The sequence below is a fragment of the Manacus vitellinus genome, unplaced genomic scaffold (assembly GCF_001715985.3).
Source record: "Manacus vitellinus isolate BGI_N305 unplaced genomic scaffold, ASM171598v3 scaffold_3_pilon, whole genome shotgun sequence".
Lineage (NCBI taxonomy): Eukaryota > Metazoa > Chordata > Aves > Passeriformes > Pipridae > Manacus > Manacus vitellinus.
This window is the reverse complement of record NW_021940535.1, coordinates 3,580,743-3,601,886: the sequence shown is the minus strand read 5'-3', so window position 1 is coordinate 3,601,886 and position 21,144 is coordinate 3,580,743. Positions and strand designations below refer to the sequence as shown.

At 41.1% G+C, this 21,144-nt stretch overlaps 1 protein-coding gene across 1 annotated transcript in view; it reads right to left on the bottom strand.

Moving 5' to 3' along the window:
• Positions 1 to 878: 878 nt before the first annotated feature.
• The window catches only part of VOPP1 (VOPP1 WW domain binding protein), a 58,353-nt gene continuing 38,087 nt past the window's right edge, over positions 879 to 21,144 (bottom strand). The window contains exons 2-5 of the mRNA XM_008921335.2: positions 20,435 to 20,493; positions 7,219 to 7,296; positions 5,049 to 5,185; positions 879 to 1,335 (exon numbers count right to left, since the gene is read on the bottom strand). Coding sequence (XP_008919583.2) covers positions 1,154 to 1,335; positions 5,049 to 5,185; positions 7,219 to 7,296; positions 20,435 to 20,493 — 456 coding nt within the window. The 3' untranslated portion in view covers positions 879 to 1,153. The remainder of the gene's footprint in view (positions 1,336 to 5,048; positions 5,186 to 7,218; positions 7,297 to 20,434; positions 20,494 to 21,144) is intronic.

Here is a 21,144-nt window from a genome sequence, read left to right as displayed (position 1 = left end):
ACAAAACACATGAACAGCTGAGCCACTGAAAGTCAAACCATCTGTGCATCAGGTCAAATAATGCTATTAAGCACCTGTCCCTAAAAGTTATTATTTGCCAGAACCTAGAGAAGAGAGCAGATTTACAGATATGTCACCTGAAGATGACAGCTCCACTTGGTACGTTTTGTGGCAGCAGTAAGACTATAATGAAAGCTACTATGTCTCTGGGACTAAACTCCCATCAACATCAAAGGGAGTAAACCTGTAACTATGCTCCCATCTGGTCTTACTGTAAATATTTTCCAATTTAGGGAAGAAAACTGACAGATTTCAGCATTTCTACCCGTTCTGTCAGGAGGCACAAGTAGCTCTGAAGTTATGACACCTCCCTCTCACCACAAACATTTAGGTTATCTGTTTCATACAATCTCACTGCTGGCAAAACAAGGTGAGTAAGGATGCCAATCACACAGGCAGAGTCCAGGTGATGGACAAGAAACACTCAAGTCCCAGTCCTTCACTGTTTGGATGCATCATTTAAAGTAACGACTCCCTCTTTTCTAGGGCACTTGGCAGAGCCCCTGCCATGGCTCAACCAATGCTGGTACTCTAGTCACAGCAACTTCTATTGCAACATCTTTCTGTTATACATCAGAACCAAACTGTACAAGAAAAAATCATAAAAGAAAACTACGGTCGTCACAATTTCTGATAAAAGCATTGCCCTACCCACTTCTACCCTCTTTCTCTGTCATTTCCCTTAGATGAGGGCATTTCTGCTGTGGGGTCTTAGGAGGGTGCATCACTCTGGGGCTGCAGAAAGAACTGCTATCAGTAACGTGCCACAATGCAATTAAAACCATGATTAAAATGAACAATAAATAAAGAGAAAGACATACAGGTTTTAAATATAGGTTTCCATTAAAAGCATTACAAAGACAACTTCTCTCATTTTGAAGACAAAGAAAAAATCCACTTCTACTAAAAACAAAAGAAAAAAAAATTAAAAATCACCCCCTTTGCAAATAACTTTAATGAGGAAAGGTGCAGGGAAGGGAGGGAGAGAGGACTTGGAGAACTAGCAAATGTTCAAAAGGGCAGATGCCCTCCATCTTGGTCATTTTGCAATTGCACCTTCTTCTCACACAGTCAGGTTAGAGAGCCAGAGTCCTCACGTGGAGGATTTCACCACCTGCTCGTATGGGGGAGGTGGTGTGTTGCAGTAGGAAGGTGGGGGTGGATAAACCGGGTTTCCTTGTGGGGAATTGGGCTGGACGTGGAAAGCCATAGCCATGGGATTCATCACAGGTCCACCTGGATCTGTGTAATACGGCACTCCAGGCTGTTGTGACCCTGAAAGAAAGAAAAGGAGAGAAAAGGTATCAACAACAGCAGTGACATCAGGCTGTGGTCTCCCAGGGCCTGTGCTCTGCGCATCTGGACAAATTCAAGTTTTTTCAAAGTGTTCAACAGAGTAAAGACAAGGAGCTATCTTTCTCCCTTCCAGAGAAAACCCAGCCTTGCAGGACTACATTCACTTCTTCAGATATCACCAAAAAGTTTCAATTTTGCATTCAATGGAAATCACTTAGTGAAACAAAGGGCACCGCTAGTCCAAGCAACTCCCATCTGAAAGGGAAAACAGCAATCCCTGTTCATTTCCACTGACAGAAAAGCTACTATGTCTGCAGAGAGGAGAGGTGTAGGATCCCAGATGGACAAAGGAGTTTCTACTGTGGCCCTGACTCAGGTGTCAAGTCTTACAAAAGGACTTCACAGATTATTTTGTGGTGTACTGGATCTGCTGATAAGCCAGAGTGCATCTCAAATAGATAATTTCCCTTCTAGGCATGATACAGCTTGGAAGCAAGAGGCCAAGTTGAAGCCAGTTACAGCTGGCTAACACAATGGGACAAGATTGTTTTGCACAGATTAAATTTAAGAAATGACGTCTGAGCCTGCAGGGACATGGAAAGGAAATGTATGATCAAACACAAAATTCCTTGGCTATGACACATGAGGAGTAACAGAGACTGCTGCCATTAGGAACCAAGGTGGTGTGTAACCCTCCTCAGATATCACAGTGGGGGGTGAAGATGACCTAATGCAATTGAATTCACAGACTGTATCTTAAGAAGTAAATTAGTTTTCCTCTCTTTCTCCCTGTCTACTTAAATAAAGATGGACTGAGAAAAAAAGATCATGCCTGACCAACAAGTTCTCTTCTTTTGATGCTAATCTGTGTTTCCTAAAATGACACAGCCTCTAAGGGATCTCCCCCTCAATCATTCCTTTCTGTGACCTTGGACTCAGTATTGCCACAGAAGGAATACAGGCTTCTTTAAGCATTCCTACAACCTCAAGCATTCAGGAAAGAGCTACATGCCAAATCCCCAAACATGTTATTACAATATTAAAATCAGATAGGGAACATGGACACAAACTGTCCCAGAGCCTGAGGTGTCTGCCAAAGGAGCTGTGTTTGGACACTCAGGAAGAAAGAGGATAGAAAGCAGATCAAGAATGAAGCTATTTCCTTCTTAACACAGTAATTTTTAACACACCATCACAATAGTTTTTCCTTTTGCCTGTCTGAGTGAAGAGAGCTGCTCCACAGCCTCCCTACTTTGCTGCAGTAACGAGAAGAAGCCCCTGCTCTGCATCCATTTATAGCATAAGTTCATGGCTGCAGGAGAGCCAGGCTGGGCTCTTACCTGTCCAAAAGCCAGGAGCTGAATCTTACCTCTCCACAATTTGGGCTATTACCCTCTTCTGTAGCCTTTTTCTTAAGCATTTTTGATTAAATGGACAGTTAAATCCTGCCCAGCTCTGGCTTGCTCATTTCCATGCTTATAGGAAACTGGAGAGGTTGAGGTAGCTTTCTGCAGCTTGCTCTTTAGGAAAATAACCGTTTGCATTAAAATGTACATGTATTATTGAATCTGTGGTGGGAGAGAGGGGAGGGAAGTGTGGACACCAATCTTTCGGTTCATTAAACGCAGAAGAAAATAACATCTGAATATCAACGTCCTTGTGGGACCAGCTGAGCAAGCATTTGGTAAGTGACCATAAAGGGACATAACCATTGCCAGCACCTGAACTGCCAGTTTGGGGCTACGTAGGTCAGGACTGAAGTGAGGGATACCACCAGATCTGCAAACTGCTTCTTGTGGGTGAGGTGTTCAATTTATTTTCCCAATCAGGCCCACAGAAAAAGCACTCCCAGCAGAAGATGCTGCTGGGATGGCAAAAGACACTGCTTCTATCACTGCAGAGAAGGAAGGAGACTGGCAATGAACCATGTTTTAAAGGGCTCCATCGACCTCAACAGTGAATTGGTTACTGCTACCAAACCTGGAAATTTTCTGTTGAATATTCCTAGATTAGTAGAAAAACTAAAAATAAAAAAAAAAAAAATAAAAAAATGGGGTTACCTCAGAGCCCAAAGCTTTTAAGTAACAGTAACAACAGTCTGGAAGCAAGTGCCATAAACAGGTCAAAGAGCTTGTGCTTATTTTATATTTGTCCACGATTTGTGTTCCATGAAGCATCGTGAAAAAGTAAAACAGTGCTCTAAATTTAAATCCAGTGTTTACCAATCCAGCCAAAGACACTCCCTGTTCACATAATCTCAAGGCTATTTTTCAGGCTTAAAAATATCAGTTTAGTTAGCTTGGCTTTCCCCACAGCTGAAAAATACTCTCTGTTCAGTCAAGGAGAAAAACAGATGCAGAATGGAAGCTCTAAAAAAAACCTCTTAGGATTTAAACAAGGAGGGTGAATAAAGCGCCTGTAACACTTTTTTAACCATTCAGACCTGAGAGAGGGTGGAGGAATGCACTATGAGTCCATGCTTAAGGATAAAGAAAGAACATTTCCAAAGTCTACACGAGGCACATGGATGTGTAATAGCTGGCATTGGAGCAGTGAGAGCCCAAATGCTGCATTTCTGCACAACACTCATAGTCACAGCAAGCTGGGGGAGGGGGGTGGTTTAGGACACTTTTGTAAGGAGGTTGTCTTGATGCAGCCACAGTATTGCACAGAGATGTAATAGTTCAGAAGACTTTTGATAGAGAAGTTTTAGGCACCATATTTTCCGAGAGGTCCTTCTTCTCATTACAAAATACTCAGTTTTGTTTCCGTGATGGTCTGGGAGGAAAAGTGCCAGTGTCCCAAGCACGCCTGCATATGTGTACGTGTGTGTACTTTCACTGGCACACTTTAGCACTGACTTGTGCAATGTGGAGAGCAGTTAAAAATGTCTCAGTTTGGCCCTGCTGAGGCAGGGAGAAAGAAAGCACCAGAGTGTGCACTCAGATAAAATCTCAGCACTGCAGAAGGTCTTTCAACCAGAGAGAGCTGCATTTAAAATAAGGCACAAACAGCTTCTGCTTACAGGTAAGTCACATTTTGCAGGATTCTCCAAACTGGAACTATTTAACAGAGGGGAAGAAATTACAAACTTTGAAAGTGGTATTGTCAGAGGAGCCCTCACTACGTAGATCCTCCTGATGCTCACAGGCAGTATTGACTGGAGAGACAGCAAGCAGACTAACACGGGAGATGGACCACTTTGCCACAGAAAAACTGTAGCACAGAGCATTGAAGGTAAATAAAAAGAAAAGACTTGCAAGACAGCCAGACTGTGGAAGAAAACGCTAGGCTTTCCTTCACCTCTGCCAGATGTTATCAGTTGTATCTAAACTCTTTCTTCACAGTACTGTTGATTTTGGATACTTATCATTTTGTCTACACTGCAAAGGGGGAGCTTGTTAGCCTCCTTCCATGCATGGATACACAGCTATAAAGGAATCAGGAACCAAAACAGAAAGGAACTCAAAGTCCTCTGATCTTGGGTTTCAAAACCACTTCTGTACACTGCAGCTGAATAATGCTGTTTGAAAGGCTGAAGACATCACTCATCACAGGAGGTGGCTGCGTGGTTTAATCAAGTGCAATCCCTTGTCGGAATCCCACAGTTCCCAAAACCCAAAAGCCCACCCTTTTAAAATACCTTGGCAAATGTAAGAAACTAGTGAAACTTTTATAATGAGCAGTCTGACCTGATGCAGTGTTGACTGGTTGTCTGGTGTAAGACACATTAAAAGTAGGTTCTTCTACTAATGGAGGAGGGTACATCCGTCTTCGGATAAAGAAACCAGCCCCGCAACAGAACAAAACTCCCATCATCAAAAGGAACCTAGGGGAAAAAAAAAAGAGGGAAGTCAAAACCCACCTGCATTCAGGCAGCTCTCAAACCCAGACTGTTCACTGAAAACTTTACATCAGCCTACAACTTTTAACAGGGTTTCTTAAATAGGTTGTCTCTTGAGAGCAGGTCTGTCATTTGAGGTATCACGCATGGGGCACTTATGGATGCATTATGGACATATTTAGTGATTTGTACTATTGTCAGTGTTTTCTGTCATGTAAAATACAAATCTGAAACAAAAACACCCTTGACCTTTTTAAAAGTTCATGTTCATACCTGACCATTGCCACCAGGATGCTGAACTGAAATTCCAGGTCATTACAGTTTCAAACTGTGCATCTTGGATGCAGGCCTCAGGTTTACAGCATCTAGGCTGGTCAGGACGTTTGTGGGAGACAGAGGAATACTATTCTGCAGTTGCCATTAAAAGAAGATTCTTAGATGTTCTTAAACCACCCAACACTGTAATTTCACCTCCTGTGGGAAATATGGTAGCTGGCATTTAAGCTCAAGCCAGAAGACTGAAGCATTCAGCACCAATGATGACAAGCTTTGCTTTGTGCTTCCTAGATGGGTCATTAAATTCTGAAGGAAAAGGACATCATTTTGCTTCAGTTCTCCTCCTCTTAGCTGCTTTTTTGACCTAACTAAACTGTCCTCATCATTCCCTTGCCCTGGTGCTGTGAAAGTAGGAATATGCAGCAAGAGCACATGAGACTTTGTTCTTTTGACAGTGGCTTTCACTGTGTTTTCTTGAGGAGTTATAAGACATGCCAGTGACTCATGCAAGCTCTTTTAAATACACATGGTTCTTTTGCTGTGTCTTCTTATTTGGTGGCCCTTGGACAATGACAACTGTGCTTTTTTGGAAGGGAAGGAAGTTGGCCAGAGGCAAGCCTACACACCATGCTTATCTCCTCTGGAGAATTCCCAGATGCCTGAGAGGAAGAGTGTGGCACAGCATGGCAACAAGAGAAATTTCATGTAAAGGGTCAAACTCTGTTCTTGTTTCTACATTAGAAATGAGAGCAGAAGGAGGTCCTGTTTCCCTGAGCCAATATTAATACATTCCCCTTTGGCAATACTCCTGCAAAGGATTTGTTCTGAACAGAAAAACAGAGATTTACGACGTCACCCGAGGGATTGAGATAGAGAGCTCTTCAGTTACATCACTAAGGATTGTACACTGAAATCCTACAGTCAGCTTTGGGAAATCTCTGTATTATAGTATATATCAGGCTTCTGGTTTTCAGTGTTTATTTGTTTCAATTTTTAAAGCTTTTATTTTTTTAATCAGACTTCAAATTCTATATAAAAATGCCTGAAATCAGGTTTTCTAGGAGACTATTTGCTTTCTATCTACTGCAATGAGACAATGAGAAGGTTTTATTCAGGTGCTTTCTTAAATTCCACTCCAAAAGGAATTTACCTTATTTTTTCATTATGCATACAACAGTGATTTGTTTAAGCTTTATCCAGATTACGGAGCTGCTGGTTTCACAAGCTCAAATCTTTCTGCCTTCTTTTCCCTTGCTGTCATCTCCAGTAAAATCCTCATAGACATAAATGTACTTCTCTTCCTTTTTAATTGAAGCCTCAATTCAGCTGGCAAGAATATATTAAACCCTGCCTAAAAGCACAATCCTCCTCATACAATCCTCTTTTAAAACTGAGTGCCCAACAAAAACGGATGAATACCGCTGCTTTGTAGTAGCTAGGACAGGCATAAAGAATTCAGCAATTTCAGATAAAAATGGGACCACTGCCTGTACAAACCCACAGGATACAGAAGCAGGAAAGGTCAACCTGACACGAGTAACCTTTTCCAGTGTTTTCTCACGACATCGGGAGAATTTTATAAGAAAAAACCCCAAATCATTGCCTTTCTATGTACATGTATACTTTACCGCATACTTGTACTACTGTACTTTAAAATGCTAGGGCTGGCAATACCCTGATTTAAGTCCAACAAACAAGACAAGATAAAGACAAACATAAAATTCCCAAATGCCCTGACTTACCAAAAATACCATAGTCTCTGGATAGAGAGAGCTCTTACACAGCATCTTGAACCACAGCAATCCTCATAGGAGCGACATCTGCAGAGAAATAAAGAGATGGGGCATAAGGGGAGTGGTTGTCACTCAGCTTAAAATGGCATTCCCAACCCTGACACCATTCACACCCCTGACCAAAGCATTATTTATGACATTGCCATGAGTCTGGGAGGCAAAGCCTCCCAAAAATGTTCAAGGCCAAGTTGGATGCGGTTTTGAGCACACTGGTCTAGTTGAAGGTCCCTTGCCATTAGAGGGGCAGGTAGGAGAGTTGGACTAGATAATCTTTAAAAGTCCCTTCCAACCCAAACCATTCTGTGGGCCTATGAACAAGAACAGATTACCCTAGGCTGGATGAAGTTGTCAATCACATATGTGGAACAGCTCTCTCACCATTCAGGAAATTTTTGAGTGTTATTGAAACTACCTTCCTATATATCAAATCTCAAACCACCTCAAAAAGACAATGCAGTGTTCAATTCTATATAAAGAAGGACATGTTATAAAGAAAAGCAGTATTACTGTGTTTTCTTTCACAGTAAATGAACACAGGAGACCTCAAACAGACATCTGGGGTTTTATTCACTGCAAGAGACAAGAACTGCCAGGACAAAACTGCAGATCACCCATTCTTTGCAAATCAGCAGCTTCCAAGCACAGAAACTACTGAGTGCAAATAAACACAAAGTGTACTGTTACTTGCAAGTTTAACATCCTTTTTTGCTTCTCAGAACTTGCACTGGACTGCAACTGCCAACAACTCCCAGTACTAACCCAGGCTTTCCCCTAAAACCCCCAACATTTCAAATTAAAAATGGTTCTATTTCATATGAAATATTAAAGGTATTACAACACCAACAACTGGAAGCACAAGGTACTACTTCACTAAAAGCCAGAACATAAATTAACAGCAACCTCTGAACAATTTCTATAGTAACTGCCATTTCCCACACCAATGAAACACGTTTCATAGGGAAAAGGACCAAGGTAACACAGAAACTATGGTGTCAGACTTGGATGAAAGTATGCAGATTATCATATCCACATACCAAAAGAAAAGAGGAGGTGACCACAGCTGGACTGGTCTTTGCAAGGGTGTTCACATCTGTTTGCTTAATGCACATATATATTTAAGCATCTGATCTTAGAAAATCTGCTTAACTGCATGAGTGTGCTCTCATATTTGTATGCAAACTATAAATCTTCAATTGAATAATTGTACAGTCAATTACACATTTACATGCTCAATTAACAAGCCTTCACTCACAAAACACATTGTCACATAGGCTTCAGTCTCTTACTGGGGCCAGAGGAGGATGCTCTATGGATACATAATCAACTGTTTTGAAAGTGAAAACAGTTACACACTCTTCTGATGACAAATAAGTAGGATTTATTTAAGCAAGCTGGAGGCTCTGACATGATCACTATGGCAAGGTTTATTAATAGACTCAGGCACCCTGTTCGAGACTCAGGCAAAGGAAGCTGCTCATACCAAAAGAGAAGACACCCACTTTGCTGTCACTGAACCTGAAAGCGAACCATCTCCAACTTTTCTTCTTTAAAGCTTGCCAGGATCCTAACAACTGCTCATACTCAAAGTTACCAGACCTCATAAAACTACTAATAAGACTTAGCAACTTAGCATTAACTTCAGTCCTATCAGGACCAAGAAATTAAGCATCCCTCCATACTCCCACAGTGGATCAACCCAACAAGAGCTTTCAAGACATATGTCAAACACACGGACAGATTCAGGTCCCTTACAAAATGGGCTGGAAACTGCTACCTTCTGTTAAACCAGTAGTCTACTATGACCCTTTTGCTCTTCAACATGCTTTTGGTTGAAGCATTTCAGCCACATTGATGGGCACCTGTCCCCTTGGCTGATGTTGCACACTAAGGACTTTGTCAGGTCAGAAAAGCAGAGAAGAAACAGCACCCATAAATCTAGAAGCCCTTCTTGAGGCCATTAAGGTAAAAATAAAAAGAAGGATTTTAGGGATGTTAGCAGTCTTTATCTCTGCCACCTCATACTAGCTTTGTCAGTTCAGACACCTACACCTGACCATACACAGGATAGGGAGGGGATGCACCATTTCCCAGAGCCCCAAGAGCTTAACTTGTAATAAAATTTAAACTAAAACAGAGAGGGCATGGAAGCTGGATGTACACCTCTCCCATGCCCAACCCTTGCATTGCTTATTTTGCATCTGTTTTCTCAAGAGCCAGAAGAGAAGGGAAACAGCTATTTTAAAATGTGTAATTACGGTCATTTAAACCACCAAAATTAAAGGAGCATCTGTATGAGAAGCATAGTACTTGAATTTACTTTTTATTTTTAATCTTTAAAGTATCTAGGCTTATGAGTCAGCACCATTTTAAAAGTCTCACTGGTTTAGCTTTTATTCCGGCAAAAGAGGGCTAAAGTACCAGCTGGAAGTCAGAAATGCTACACTGCTGAATGTTTATGAAGCTCCTGAGACCACTGACTGGCAAACAAACAAGCCATCAAAGAGAAGTTTTGTCTTCCACAGAGATGACTGCACTTCCAAATGTTTGAAAACAGTGATGTAAAGGACGGAGGAGTCTCTCATTGTGCCCGTGTTTAGAGAAGCTCCAATTCCTGATAATCCAATTTCTGAGCCAACTCATCCAAGGCTAAGCACTGTACTTGCTGGGTGGATCTATGAAGGTAAACCTGTATCACAACTCAGAGGCAAATCCCTTTGAAATCTGACACTAGTAATTTTTTCACTTTTTAGCCATAAAACCAAACAGCGGCTTTATTTTGTGTGTCTGTGAGAATGGACACATGTACCCATAGGTAGGAGCCTGGAATCAAGGACAATGCCGTGATACAAAACAGCAGGTTGCACCACCTGATTGCCGCACCAAAAAAGACTGGAAGAACAAACAGCCCATTTGCTGATACTGCTGTCAGGCTACAGCAAAAGCTCTGTTGATCTCTTGTTCTTGACTTAATGTGCTATGAAAAAACAACACAGCTTCTGACAATATCAATTCGAATAACACAACAATTAACTTACTTGCAAAAGCCGGATTTATTAGCAGGCAAAAAACAATAATAAAATCAGTTTATTAATGGAGTAACATAGAAGCTTAAGTATAATCATTCTTTGATCTCTTACTGCCTGACAGCAAATCTCAGCAAAATTAGGATCCTGGTTCATTAAAAAAAAAAACAAACAACAAAACAACAACAAAAAAACCCAAACCAAAACAAAAAAACACTACAAAAAAAACCACCCACAAAACATGATTAAGCACACAAATATATATTTATTGAATTGGTTGCATTTTCTTTAAATTACACTTGTGTTTTAGTTTTGCTTTACAGAGAAGGACTGTTGTGCCCAATGCCAGTAGAAGAACAACCTTACTATCGACCCAAACTGGTCCGAGCCCATCTCCTACATGAGACTTTTCTAAAGCCGATTTCCCTCTTTCACACATCATGATCCTAAGAATTGCATTTCTCTAGGGCAATGCTTGTTTCATTGATCAAAAGTTAACCCATGACATAGCATAAGATATAATCCATTAGTTGCTCTACTAATCTACAACTTCACCAAGCATACAGTCTCTCTTTTGAAAAATGTCTACAATGTGATGTATGATTTAAAAGGTACATCTTTTCATAATTCAGTAGAATGAAAGGACTGTATCTGCATGTCTAACAACTTGTAGAAGAGCTTAACGCTACAAGCACCCCAGAGAGGTTATCCCAAGGAACTCATTTTGCTATATGTGCCCACTGAAAATGGAAATCAAAACACAGACCAACTCTGCACTCAGAAGTCCTGCTCAAGAAACTACTTCAGTGTCCCAAAATGGTTTAATCTCCCTCCAGAAAGATGTTGCAACACAAAGGCCACATTCTTCCACTGGCATTCACTTAAGCTTTTGAGGAGCAGTAATACAAGCAAGGTCCTTGGCTAGTGGAGCAGAGTGATAGGCAACATCTGCTTTCCAGCCTTGGTCTTACAGTTGGTTGTGTCTCCTTGGCATGTACATGGCTTAAGTTTCAGCAGAGACACAACTCCACCACGGTCACCTGCAGTTACAGGTTCTCAGCACCCAAAAGCACTTCTTTTCTTATACGTGGCAAAGGTGATCTCAGCGCATGCAAGAACAGTGCCTTGTAAAATGCAGGTCTGATTTTGGTGAATGGATAAGTAGATCATAATAAATATAACTGCTTCATAGATGAATGCAACTGTGACCTCAGTGGCACATCGGTACTTGAGAGTAAAAACACTGCTGCTGGTACCCAGGAGAGCACTAGAGACAGAGTTATCCAGATACTCGATAAATCACCCGGCCTGTAACCACGTAAGAAAATGTAAGGTAAAAAGGAAGAAAAGGTCTGTCAGGTAATTTTTTTTCTAGAGAATAGATGCAACAGAAACAATATTTGCTCAGGTTAGAGTCCTGTCTGCTTTGACACAATTAAAATCTCCAATGAGACAGGATACTTGGCTCCCATCCTTCACACACACATGAAAAACAAGAGCAGGAAACACCTGAAAAAGAGCTTATTTCTCAATTACTCTTTAGGTGACGAGCCTGTAAACACTGTCTCTGTGCAAGAATTCAGCAGAACATGGCAAATCCTCACCCACTTCTGATGGGATGGGAAGTATTTGCTCAGCTGCTCCTATGAAACCAACCCTTCTCACAATCTGCTGCTACCCAACAGCTTACCATGACCCCAGCCCTCTCTTCTCAGACCCCAAGAGGAAAGCCACCCTACAGAGGGTTTGTTGTCTGTAAAGGCAGCAAGCCTCACCACATGGCTTTCTGGCCAGCACATATCCATCAAGAAATTTTCTCTGCTCCCCTTGTGGCAGAACCTAGCAAGAACTGACATGGTTTGGGCTTTATCCACTGGTATACAGAACTTTAATTAGCCATTTTTCAACATAGGCTGCAGGCTTTTCTTTCATAGAACAAAGCAAAGAAACAACATAGCTTAAGGCTCTCACAAAAGTAAGCCACAGATAATGTGTATGACAAGTTTGAATTTTCTGGAGGTGGAATTGGAAATTTCTCATATCAACAGGAACGAGGACTTCTAGTTAATCATCGGTCCCCTTATTAAGCAGACAATTAGTTCTTCACATCTCAAGCTGCTCCCAGTGGGTGAGCAGTCCTACTGCATCTCACCCCTGCTTTGGGAAATCATAAGCAGTCTGCTGGCAGGGGGTAATTGGTACCCAGGAATTTGCTGTCTGCCTCAGTTTAAGACACTAACACATAGTAAATAATTTTTTCCTTCACCAAACCACTGCCTGATCAAATACAGAGAAGGATAGGGGTACTAATGGTCAGCTGTTAGGTGCCACCAAGTCTTTCAAAATTTTAATTCAGGGCCTCCCTACCTAGAAAGGGTTAGAAAGCTTCAAGATGACTTTGGTGTCAGATGCACCTTGATGCTGCTCACCTGCTGTCAAACCAGGTACAAAACTTCCTGTCCCGCTGACAGGAAGCCAGAAGAAATTCATTCTCATCCTCTCATTAGGGTTCTTGCCTGGGACATGGAAGATATAATAATCTGGTGAGTACTTCAAAGAGTCTCCACAGGAAAAACTGAGGCTCACTCATGATAAGTCAAAACTGAGATTATCACATCCTCTGGAAATGAGAAGGGGATGGGACTGGGTTCTCTACTCCACCTCAGCAAGAGGAGGGTCTGATCTCACAGGAGTACTCCACTAGATGACAGAGACACTGCCCTCTTTTTCTTTTTCTTCACCTTTCTCAGAATAAGCTGCCTATGCCTCATCAGTCCCCAACTCCAAAATCATTCGTAGTTTTAAATCTCAAATTAGGTCAGTCATCTGCCTGATGGCCTGTGAAGGCTGTAATATTAAATCCTTCTCGCCTTCCCAGGACTTGCTCCTAGCAAGATGAGTTGGGTGTTAATTTGGTAGCCTAATTCTCCCCAGATTGTGCTTTAGACAACTGATCCATTGAAGGAAATTCAAGTGCACAGCAAGGCATCTAGCTGCTGGGTGATTACAGCAGTCAGGACTACAACCTCAACAGCTGCATCAAAATCAAGGGGAATCTAGTCCCTTATCTGAAGCAAGAATAGACCACCTTAAGGGCACTGACTGCTGAAGCTAGTTGTGATGTTTTGTACTGTTATTGTTTAAGGCCACATAGAACCGAGCAATGGTGGTCGGTTTCTGTTGCCTTTTTATACAGATGGTCTGACAATTACTGCTGTCTTCCTTCACCACACAAACTGCGCACTTAGTTCTTGCACTGAACCACATATGCGAACAGGCCTTCCCTGTGGCTGCTCGCTGCTAAATTGGTGGCCCTGGCCTGAATCCAGGTCTCCGTTTCTGTATAGTCCCAGACATTCAAGGTGCCTGGAAGTGTGCAGAACTATTACACTGCCTCCCGTCTCTCTCCTCCTTGCTGGCTTCAAATCAAATGGAAGAATAAATCAGCGGCTATATTACTGCCCTAAGCACACATCTGCTGACACTTCATGCAGCTGTAATTGTGAAAGGAAAGGCTAAGTCTGACATCAGGAAAGCCAACTTAATTAAAAGCAGTAAACATAACAGGATGTGGAGCACAGAAAGTAGCTACCATCATGCAACACACCAGGTATCTACAGTTTGGGAGGGGACAGGGAGTTCCCAGGCTCTTCTACACACACTGATAGAAGTGCCCTCTAAGCTATTTGAGTAATAGCAAGAGAAAAATCGCTTTTTTAATGCTTTTATCTGGAACATTTGCAGGTTCTTGGTAATTATTATTATGGACTGACCACCAAGAACATAAGGGCTTACATTGGAAAGCCAGATGAATATGACAGTGTGATAAATACAACAAAACTTAACCTGTAAAGTTAAGAGAGGCATGTGGAAATGCACAAGAAATTAAGTTCAAAAACCATGAAAAACCACAAACAGAATATATTCAGTATTTTCCACAATCAGGAAAATAATTGACTCTTCCCATGCATGGTAGGAACATGCTTTAAACATGAAGAGTATTAGCAAGCATTAACTTGTGAGATTTACATTAATGTTCCTATACTAACTCTAAATGAAAAATTAAACAGATTTAATCAACATAAATGTGTACATGTGCTGTACAGTTGTCTGCTGTATGTAGTAAACTGATTTCTATGGCAGAAACATATTAGCCTAAAAATACAGCACTTTCACCTTCACATGTTTTCAACATTAATTCAGGTCCTGCTTTGGATAAGAATTAGACATTACAAGATGGCATTCCCCTGTGCTCATTCTGTTTTTCACATAATTACCAAAGCAATGGTTAACACTTTCTTCAAGAGAAAACGAGCATGTTTCTTCCTGGAATGTGCACGTTTCTCTCACAGGGTAGCACACCTTTGATAAGTAAAAACATACTTAGACGAGGAACCCATGGCTGAGCTCCAATGCAAAAAGTCAGTATTCAGGAGGTGGAACGGGTACAGGCTACCAAGGAGGCATTTAGAAATCATCACACATACAAGTAGGTGTGATGTTAGGAAAGCTGAACCTCACTTACAACTATCAGTTGCAAGGGACACCAAGTCCAGCAAGAAGAACTTCTACCACCACACTTGCAGTAGATGGTATCCGTGGACAAGCTGGAGAACGGTAAACGTCATTTACTTCAACTTCAGAAATGTTTTCCATACTGTCTCTCTCAATATTCTTGTAATCAAGTTCAGACCTTACAGTCTGGACAGGTGAACAGCTAAATGGGTTAAAAAGAAAACGACCAAACAAAAAGCCCCTGGCTGGATGGTGAGGTTCAGAGGGCAGTAGACATACACTCTTCCTAGAGAGTATGAAATAAATGCTGGTAGTACGACGGAGGTCTGGATCAGTCCTGTAGATAAGCATGTTGCTGGAACTGGTGACAGAGTACTCTCATCAAGTTTGGAGATTGCACCAAACTGGGGATTACTCAATGAGCTCAAGAGCAGGGCTGCCAAAGTCTAGACTGGTTGGAAGAATGGCCTTACAGGAACCTCATGAAATTTGAACAAAAAGAAATGAAAAGTCTTTCCTGTGGGAAGAATTAAGATCTTGCTAGCTGTGGAGCAGCTCTGCTGAAAAGGCACCAGGGGTCATGGTAGACAGCAAGTCAACATGAGCCAGCAGTGTAGCATGAGCCAGCATCCTGGGCTGTGTCAACAGAAGCCTAGCCAGTGGATCAAGGGAAGTAACTATTATCTTTTGCGAGCACTTGTTGGACCATATGTAAAACACCACATTTTGTTTTGCCATCTACAGTAAAAAGAATAAAACTGGAATGAGCTCAGCAAAAGGCCACCAAGATAGACAGGGGCTGTGGTATTTGCCCTGTGAGGAGAGAGTGACAGACTTGGGCTTGTTCAGCCTAGGTATGTGAAGAAATTTATCCACAAAGAGGACAGCTAGGCAGCAGAGCACGTTGCACAGAGAGGTTGTGCCATCTTCTTCCTTGGAGTTTTCTCAAGACCTAACTAGGTAAAGTCCTAAGCCACCTGGTCTGACCTCATGGCTGACCCTGCACTGAGCAGGTTGTTGGACTCAATGTCTCCCAAGAACCTTCCCACCTGAGTTATTCTGTTTCCTAATCTTCTAATCTGTTTTCCTCACTACTTCTCTTGGAATATCACATTTTTTAAAAGCATAATACACAATAATCCAACAGGATTATTCAGGAGCTGAAATAATGTTAACACTGGGTAATATCAAAACTCTAAGTCAGTCACCCTATGGGTGACTACTTCACTGACCCAGTGACATCAGCCATGATACTTCTATTGCTGTGGACACATGCTTATCATTCATACCCAAAAAAATTTGTGCTTCCTTATAAACATGCCATAACGCCTGGCAAGGAGAGAATTAGAAACACACAGGTTCTAGCATCTGGAATTCATCACCTCATTAAAAGCCCAGATGTGATGGCAGCTAACAACTGGCATTCACTTAAGAGTTGGATTCAATGATCCTTGTGGGTCCCTTCCAACTCAGAATATCCTGTGATTCTGACTCAACTGAAGAAAAAATAAACAGAAGAGACCTATGAGATTGATCAGTCATACCAGGGAACATAATTCACCCTGCAATGAGGGGGACATTCACAGTCATTCTAGTCAAACTACTCCTCATCAGCAAAATGTAAGGCAGCCTTCTTTCTCCTATTCATTCCCAGTTCAGAACTGGAAAAAACATCTGGAGTATCTTAAGCGCTGCTGGCATCTGCATACGGAAGAGGTGGGTTTGCCATTTAATGCATTCATTATGTTACTATTCAGATTATTGTCATGAAAGAGAAGTACCTTGACCATTTCTTCTGCCAACTATCAACACATCCAGAATAAGGCTGAGCTGGTTTACTTAAGTGAGAGTAGAACGAGAATCCTTCTAGATTATCAGAGTCGAGTCTTTTGAGGTAGCTTTCTGAATTGCTTTCTCTACATCCACACAAGGAGATATACTATCTAATTCTTTAAGCAAAGTCAGGAATAAGTCAGGTCCCTGCTTTTCCAAAGGATAAGAGTTAGACTCCAATAGCTAATTCCTTTCTCCTCCTTATATTTGTTTATTTATTTTTCCAGGCCATATAATAAACATTTTGCTGAAACAGGAGAAAAGTATCTAACTGGCAACAATATCTTGTAACTCACGGAACTAGGATATGGAGAAATGATTGCTTTGGTTAGTGAAGTAAGTTATGAGCAGTCTTGGAAATTCTCTGTATTAACAGTATAAGACTAATGTATGACTCTCAGATTCCTAGTAAGCTTTCCATGTTCATTTCTGGTTCTGAATAACCTGAATAACACAGGAGAGGAAGAAAAGTTTGGAAAAATTATCAAATCCTCAGTCGAGTCTTAAGAAATGGAATTCTACTTGGAAGAAGTATGTTTGAATTAAATTAAAGCTTACTGATGACATATGAAGGATAGAACAATTATGTCCAGTTGAAAAAAAATTTTTAAAAGGTACTAATACTATTAAATATTTGGACAGAAAGATGTATCAGTTCTGTAACTGCGATCTTCAACCATTGCCCTAGCTGTTAAGACAGAAAGCATAACCAACACGTTTTAAGAAAGTTTTGAGCAACATCTCTAACAGATTTTCCTTTTTTAAATAATTACACTGAAAGACGGATTGACTAAAACACTAAAAAAAAAAACACCAAAACTTAAGCTCCGAAAGAACAGTCATATCACTGCAACTTTTACCTCCCTCCCCTCAAATCTAGCTGAATTTCCAGAACACTTATTTTGGCACACTGATTTCTTATCCCATGTTCCTCTTGCTTAGCAGACACATTCTTATCTCTGTCTTTGGATGGCTCAAGCAGAGCCTTTACAGGAAAGATTAACTCAGCTATCTTGCCTTTAAACTTCTGATAAAAGCAAACCACCATTTTATGTGACAGTCCACTGGATTTCTATTACTCTGGGTAATTTAAAAAGAGGCAGCCTCTAGGAGGATGTGCCTACCCAGAAGTGATAAGGCATGCAGACACGCCAGTCCAGGTATACCTCACTCCCAGCACTCCACACAACATTTGTGAATTGACAGAGGATTTGGCATTTCTGAGCTGACGTGCCAACTTTTTCATTATAATACAAACTGTCTTCATGAGAGATGTTACATAGTGCCAGCACTGGACTGAAATCACTGGGAAATTATTAAAAAGGGTTGCTGGGTTTCGTAAGTCTTCAAAAATAGTCTCAAGACCAAAGGAAAGACTACATATGTTAACTGGGTAGATAAAAAGTTCTATCAGAAAACCAGCGACAGAAAGGAATGGAACCTAGTGCAAAATCATTTAACTAAATATATCTGCTTCTTATGGACTGTTGCTACAGAAAGTGTAAGATAAACTAAAACCCATTTCACTATAGCACATTCCAGATATAGATTTGCACAGAGGAGGCACTCTCAGGATAAAGTTACATATTATGCCTCCAGATGATTTAACATATAACCATATGCTAATGAAGACAAAGCTATTCATGCCTCCTCCCCCATAATATGCAGAATACTCCCTTCCTCCCATTTCACCAGTGTTTGCCAAAAACTATACCATGCTGATTCAACACTGACTCGAATGTGCTAAAATGAGCAACTTTCTGTGGGATTAGCAAATTGAATTAACTCAGTGAAGGGTCAAACAACTGCTGAAGCAATGGGGCTTCACCCTAAGATATTGAGATTGGTGTTGCGCCTCTTCTCCACCCTATAGGTGTGAAAAGACAGCTCAGGTAGGAAGCAGCTGGGGATCCTAGACAACAGAAACTGAAATTGCATAAGTAACAAAGTAGGAAACCTCAGGCACTGAAGATCTAAATGACCTTCCTATTGTTTTGATCATGCCCCCTTTAAACCTACTGGGCTCCAATGTCCTCAAATACCCTCTCTCCCCTCCTTTCCAAATTTCTTCACTTGTCATACATTATCTATCCTCTCAGCTTTACCATACCCAAATCCTTATTGTCCTTCCTTAGTGTTTCCTCTTTCCCCTTAAACTCATAATCACAACAACAACAGCATTAACGTGACACTCATCACCATCTAAACAATCACCTAGCACACACATCCCACCCCTTTCCCCTTCCTTTTTCCATTTACTTACACTGTGCAGGAGACTGGAAATCACAACACTTTTATGCAGTGATTCAGATAACACGGTGCTGCAGTAATTACCACAAAAACACACAAGAACAGTCTTCTGATTGACCTGACATTGCCAATGTACAACAGGACTTTTTTTTTACCCCTTCCTTTTGCATGACTCTGTATGTATTCACCTGGGGCACAAACGGTCTGAACTAACACCCAATACCTAAGCATTGCCAAGGGAGACAAACACTGGCTGTGAAAGTATGTGGGCAGAAACATAAGCAGAACACCAAGGTGACAATGAATAACACAATTCTGAATGTTAAGGTACAGTGGGATTTTCATAATTTCATAACATTCCAGCTTCTTTCCCACATTGCAGCAAAACAGAATAAAATGTAGGTGGAACCAAAGTCCTGTTGTTATTAGCATGCAAAGAAAATTCTCTTATTTAAATTCCCCCATCTGTTCTGGCCAATCATTTATGAGTAATTCTCCACATTTCAGTCACCTGAAAAAAATACAGTGAGTTCTAGGCACAAACACTTCCTAAGCAGTTAATATCCAGGATTATGGATGATTAAGTCATACAGTGTTTCATTCTTTCAGTGAGCTTTGTTTCTTGCCTAGCTTCCTCACTGCTTTTTGTCTAGCATTTCTCTCCCGCTTCTGGCAGATGAAGTGGAGGTGGAGAAGAAAAGGGAGGAAAGTTCTTGGGTAGCATAAGGATTACAGTATTTTCCAATCCTTCAGCAAGGAAGAGCTTGCTCAGGGAACAGACAACCTAATGCTGCTGCCTACTCTTCCACCCCATTTTGTTTTTATTTTTTTAAACCTGTGTTTACAAGTGTTTGCAATTATAAAGTTATACAACCTGGGGACAAAATTTACCACATTTATCTCCTTTCTGCCCTGAAATCCACATGGAATGTATCTCCCACCCACATATTTCCCCCCCCCTTTTTGTTCTTCTGTGGGCAATATGAAACAGAAAACTGCAGTTTAGAGAGATCCTCAATTATACACCCACAGGTCATTTACATTTGGTTCACAACCAAGCCTTATGTGAATGTAGACATCACTCATCAAAGGGACAGTTATGCTACGGATAACAAATCATCTCAACTCCCTAAATTAAACAACAGCATTAGCAGAGGAACAAAGTTACTTTCAAAGCATTCTTGGTATTCTGTCTGATTACCTGTCCTTGTTCCTAACAAAGGGAGAACTGTCCTCACACAGCTCTACTTCTGTTTCCTTTCAGTGTTCTGAAATAAGAGCTGTTTAAGGACCTGAGTTTTGTTTTCAATTGGAAAGGTCACCTGGGGTGTGTGGCAAAATGAATCTGTACGCTTCTTTTAATAAGGAGAAAGGGAAAGAGATGGGTCATAGAGAAGGAGGGAAATGGAAGTTTATTGCAGCTTCATTTTTATTACAGAAGTCTCAAAGAAGTTATGGAAGAAGTACAATTAGCGAAAGAACAACAGTCTAAGAGCCTACGGAATCTAATTCTCTCTTGAACAAGGAAAGTGATGATTACTTACATATAATATGTAGGATATAATCCTTCAAAGTACCAGCAATGCTTTTTGGCCTCTGTACACTACAAAGAAAGAACAAATATGGTATTAGTATTTGCACAGAATAACATACAATTATAAACACAAGCTTAGAGTATTTATAAATACTGTGACTCTGAGCAGTTAGGAAAGGTTTATATTCCCAAAGCTTTCCCAATCCTGATACACACAGTGACTGGGAAATAAATGGCACCGTGTCCTGCCAAGGTTCAGATCCCTCATGCAGGGCTTTGTCTGGGGAGCCTCACAGCTTCCCATGGTTCACAAACAATGTCAGTACATTCGGTGCAGGCACAGGATCCAGCTGCATATGTTCCCTGCCTTAAAAGGTCATAGACAACATAAAAGCCCACTTGTGATTACAGTCACTTAAGAGAACTCTAAGGCATAAGCAATTTGATGACACTATGCCTATGACTACACAGTAAATACAATAATTGTAGGGAATTATCTTTTTGGAAGTGTCTGGTATGCAGAGCCAGGCTCAGAAAGGAGCAGAAAGAAGAACCATCTATCCCACCTCCTCTTCCTACAGCCTAGAAATATCTCAAGTGTTCATTAAAGTAATGGGGAAAGGAAACCGCTTTCTGCAGCCCAGGGGTATTGTTCCCTTTTGCAGATTGTCAGTGTATCCTTGTTAAAGGATGGCGACAGGCATTTTCTCAGCATGTGTG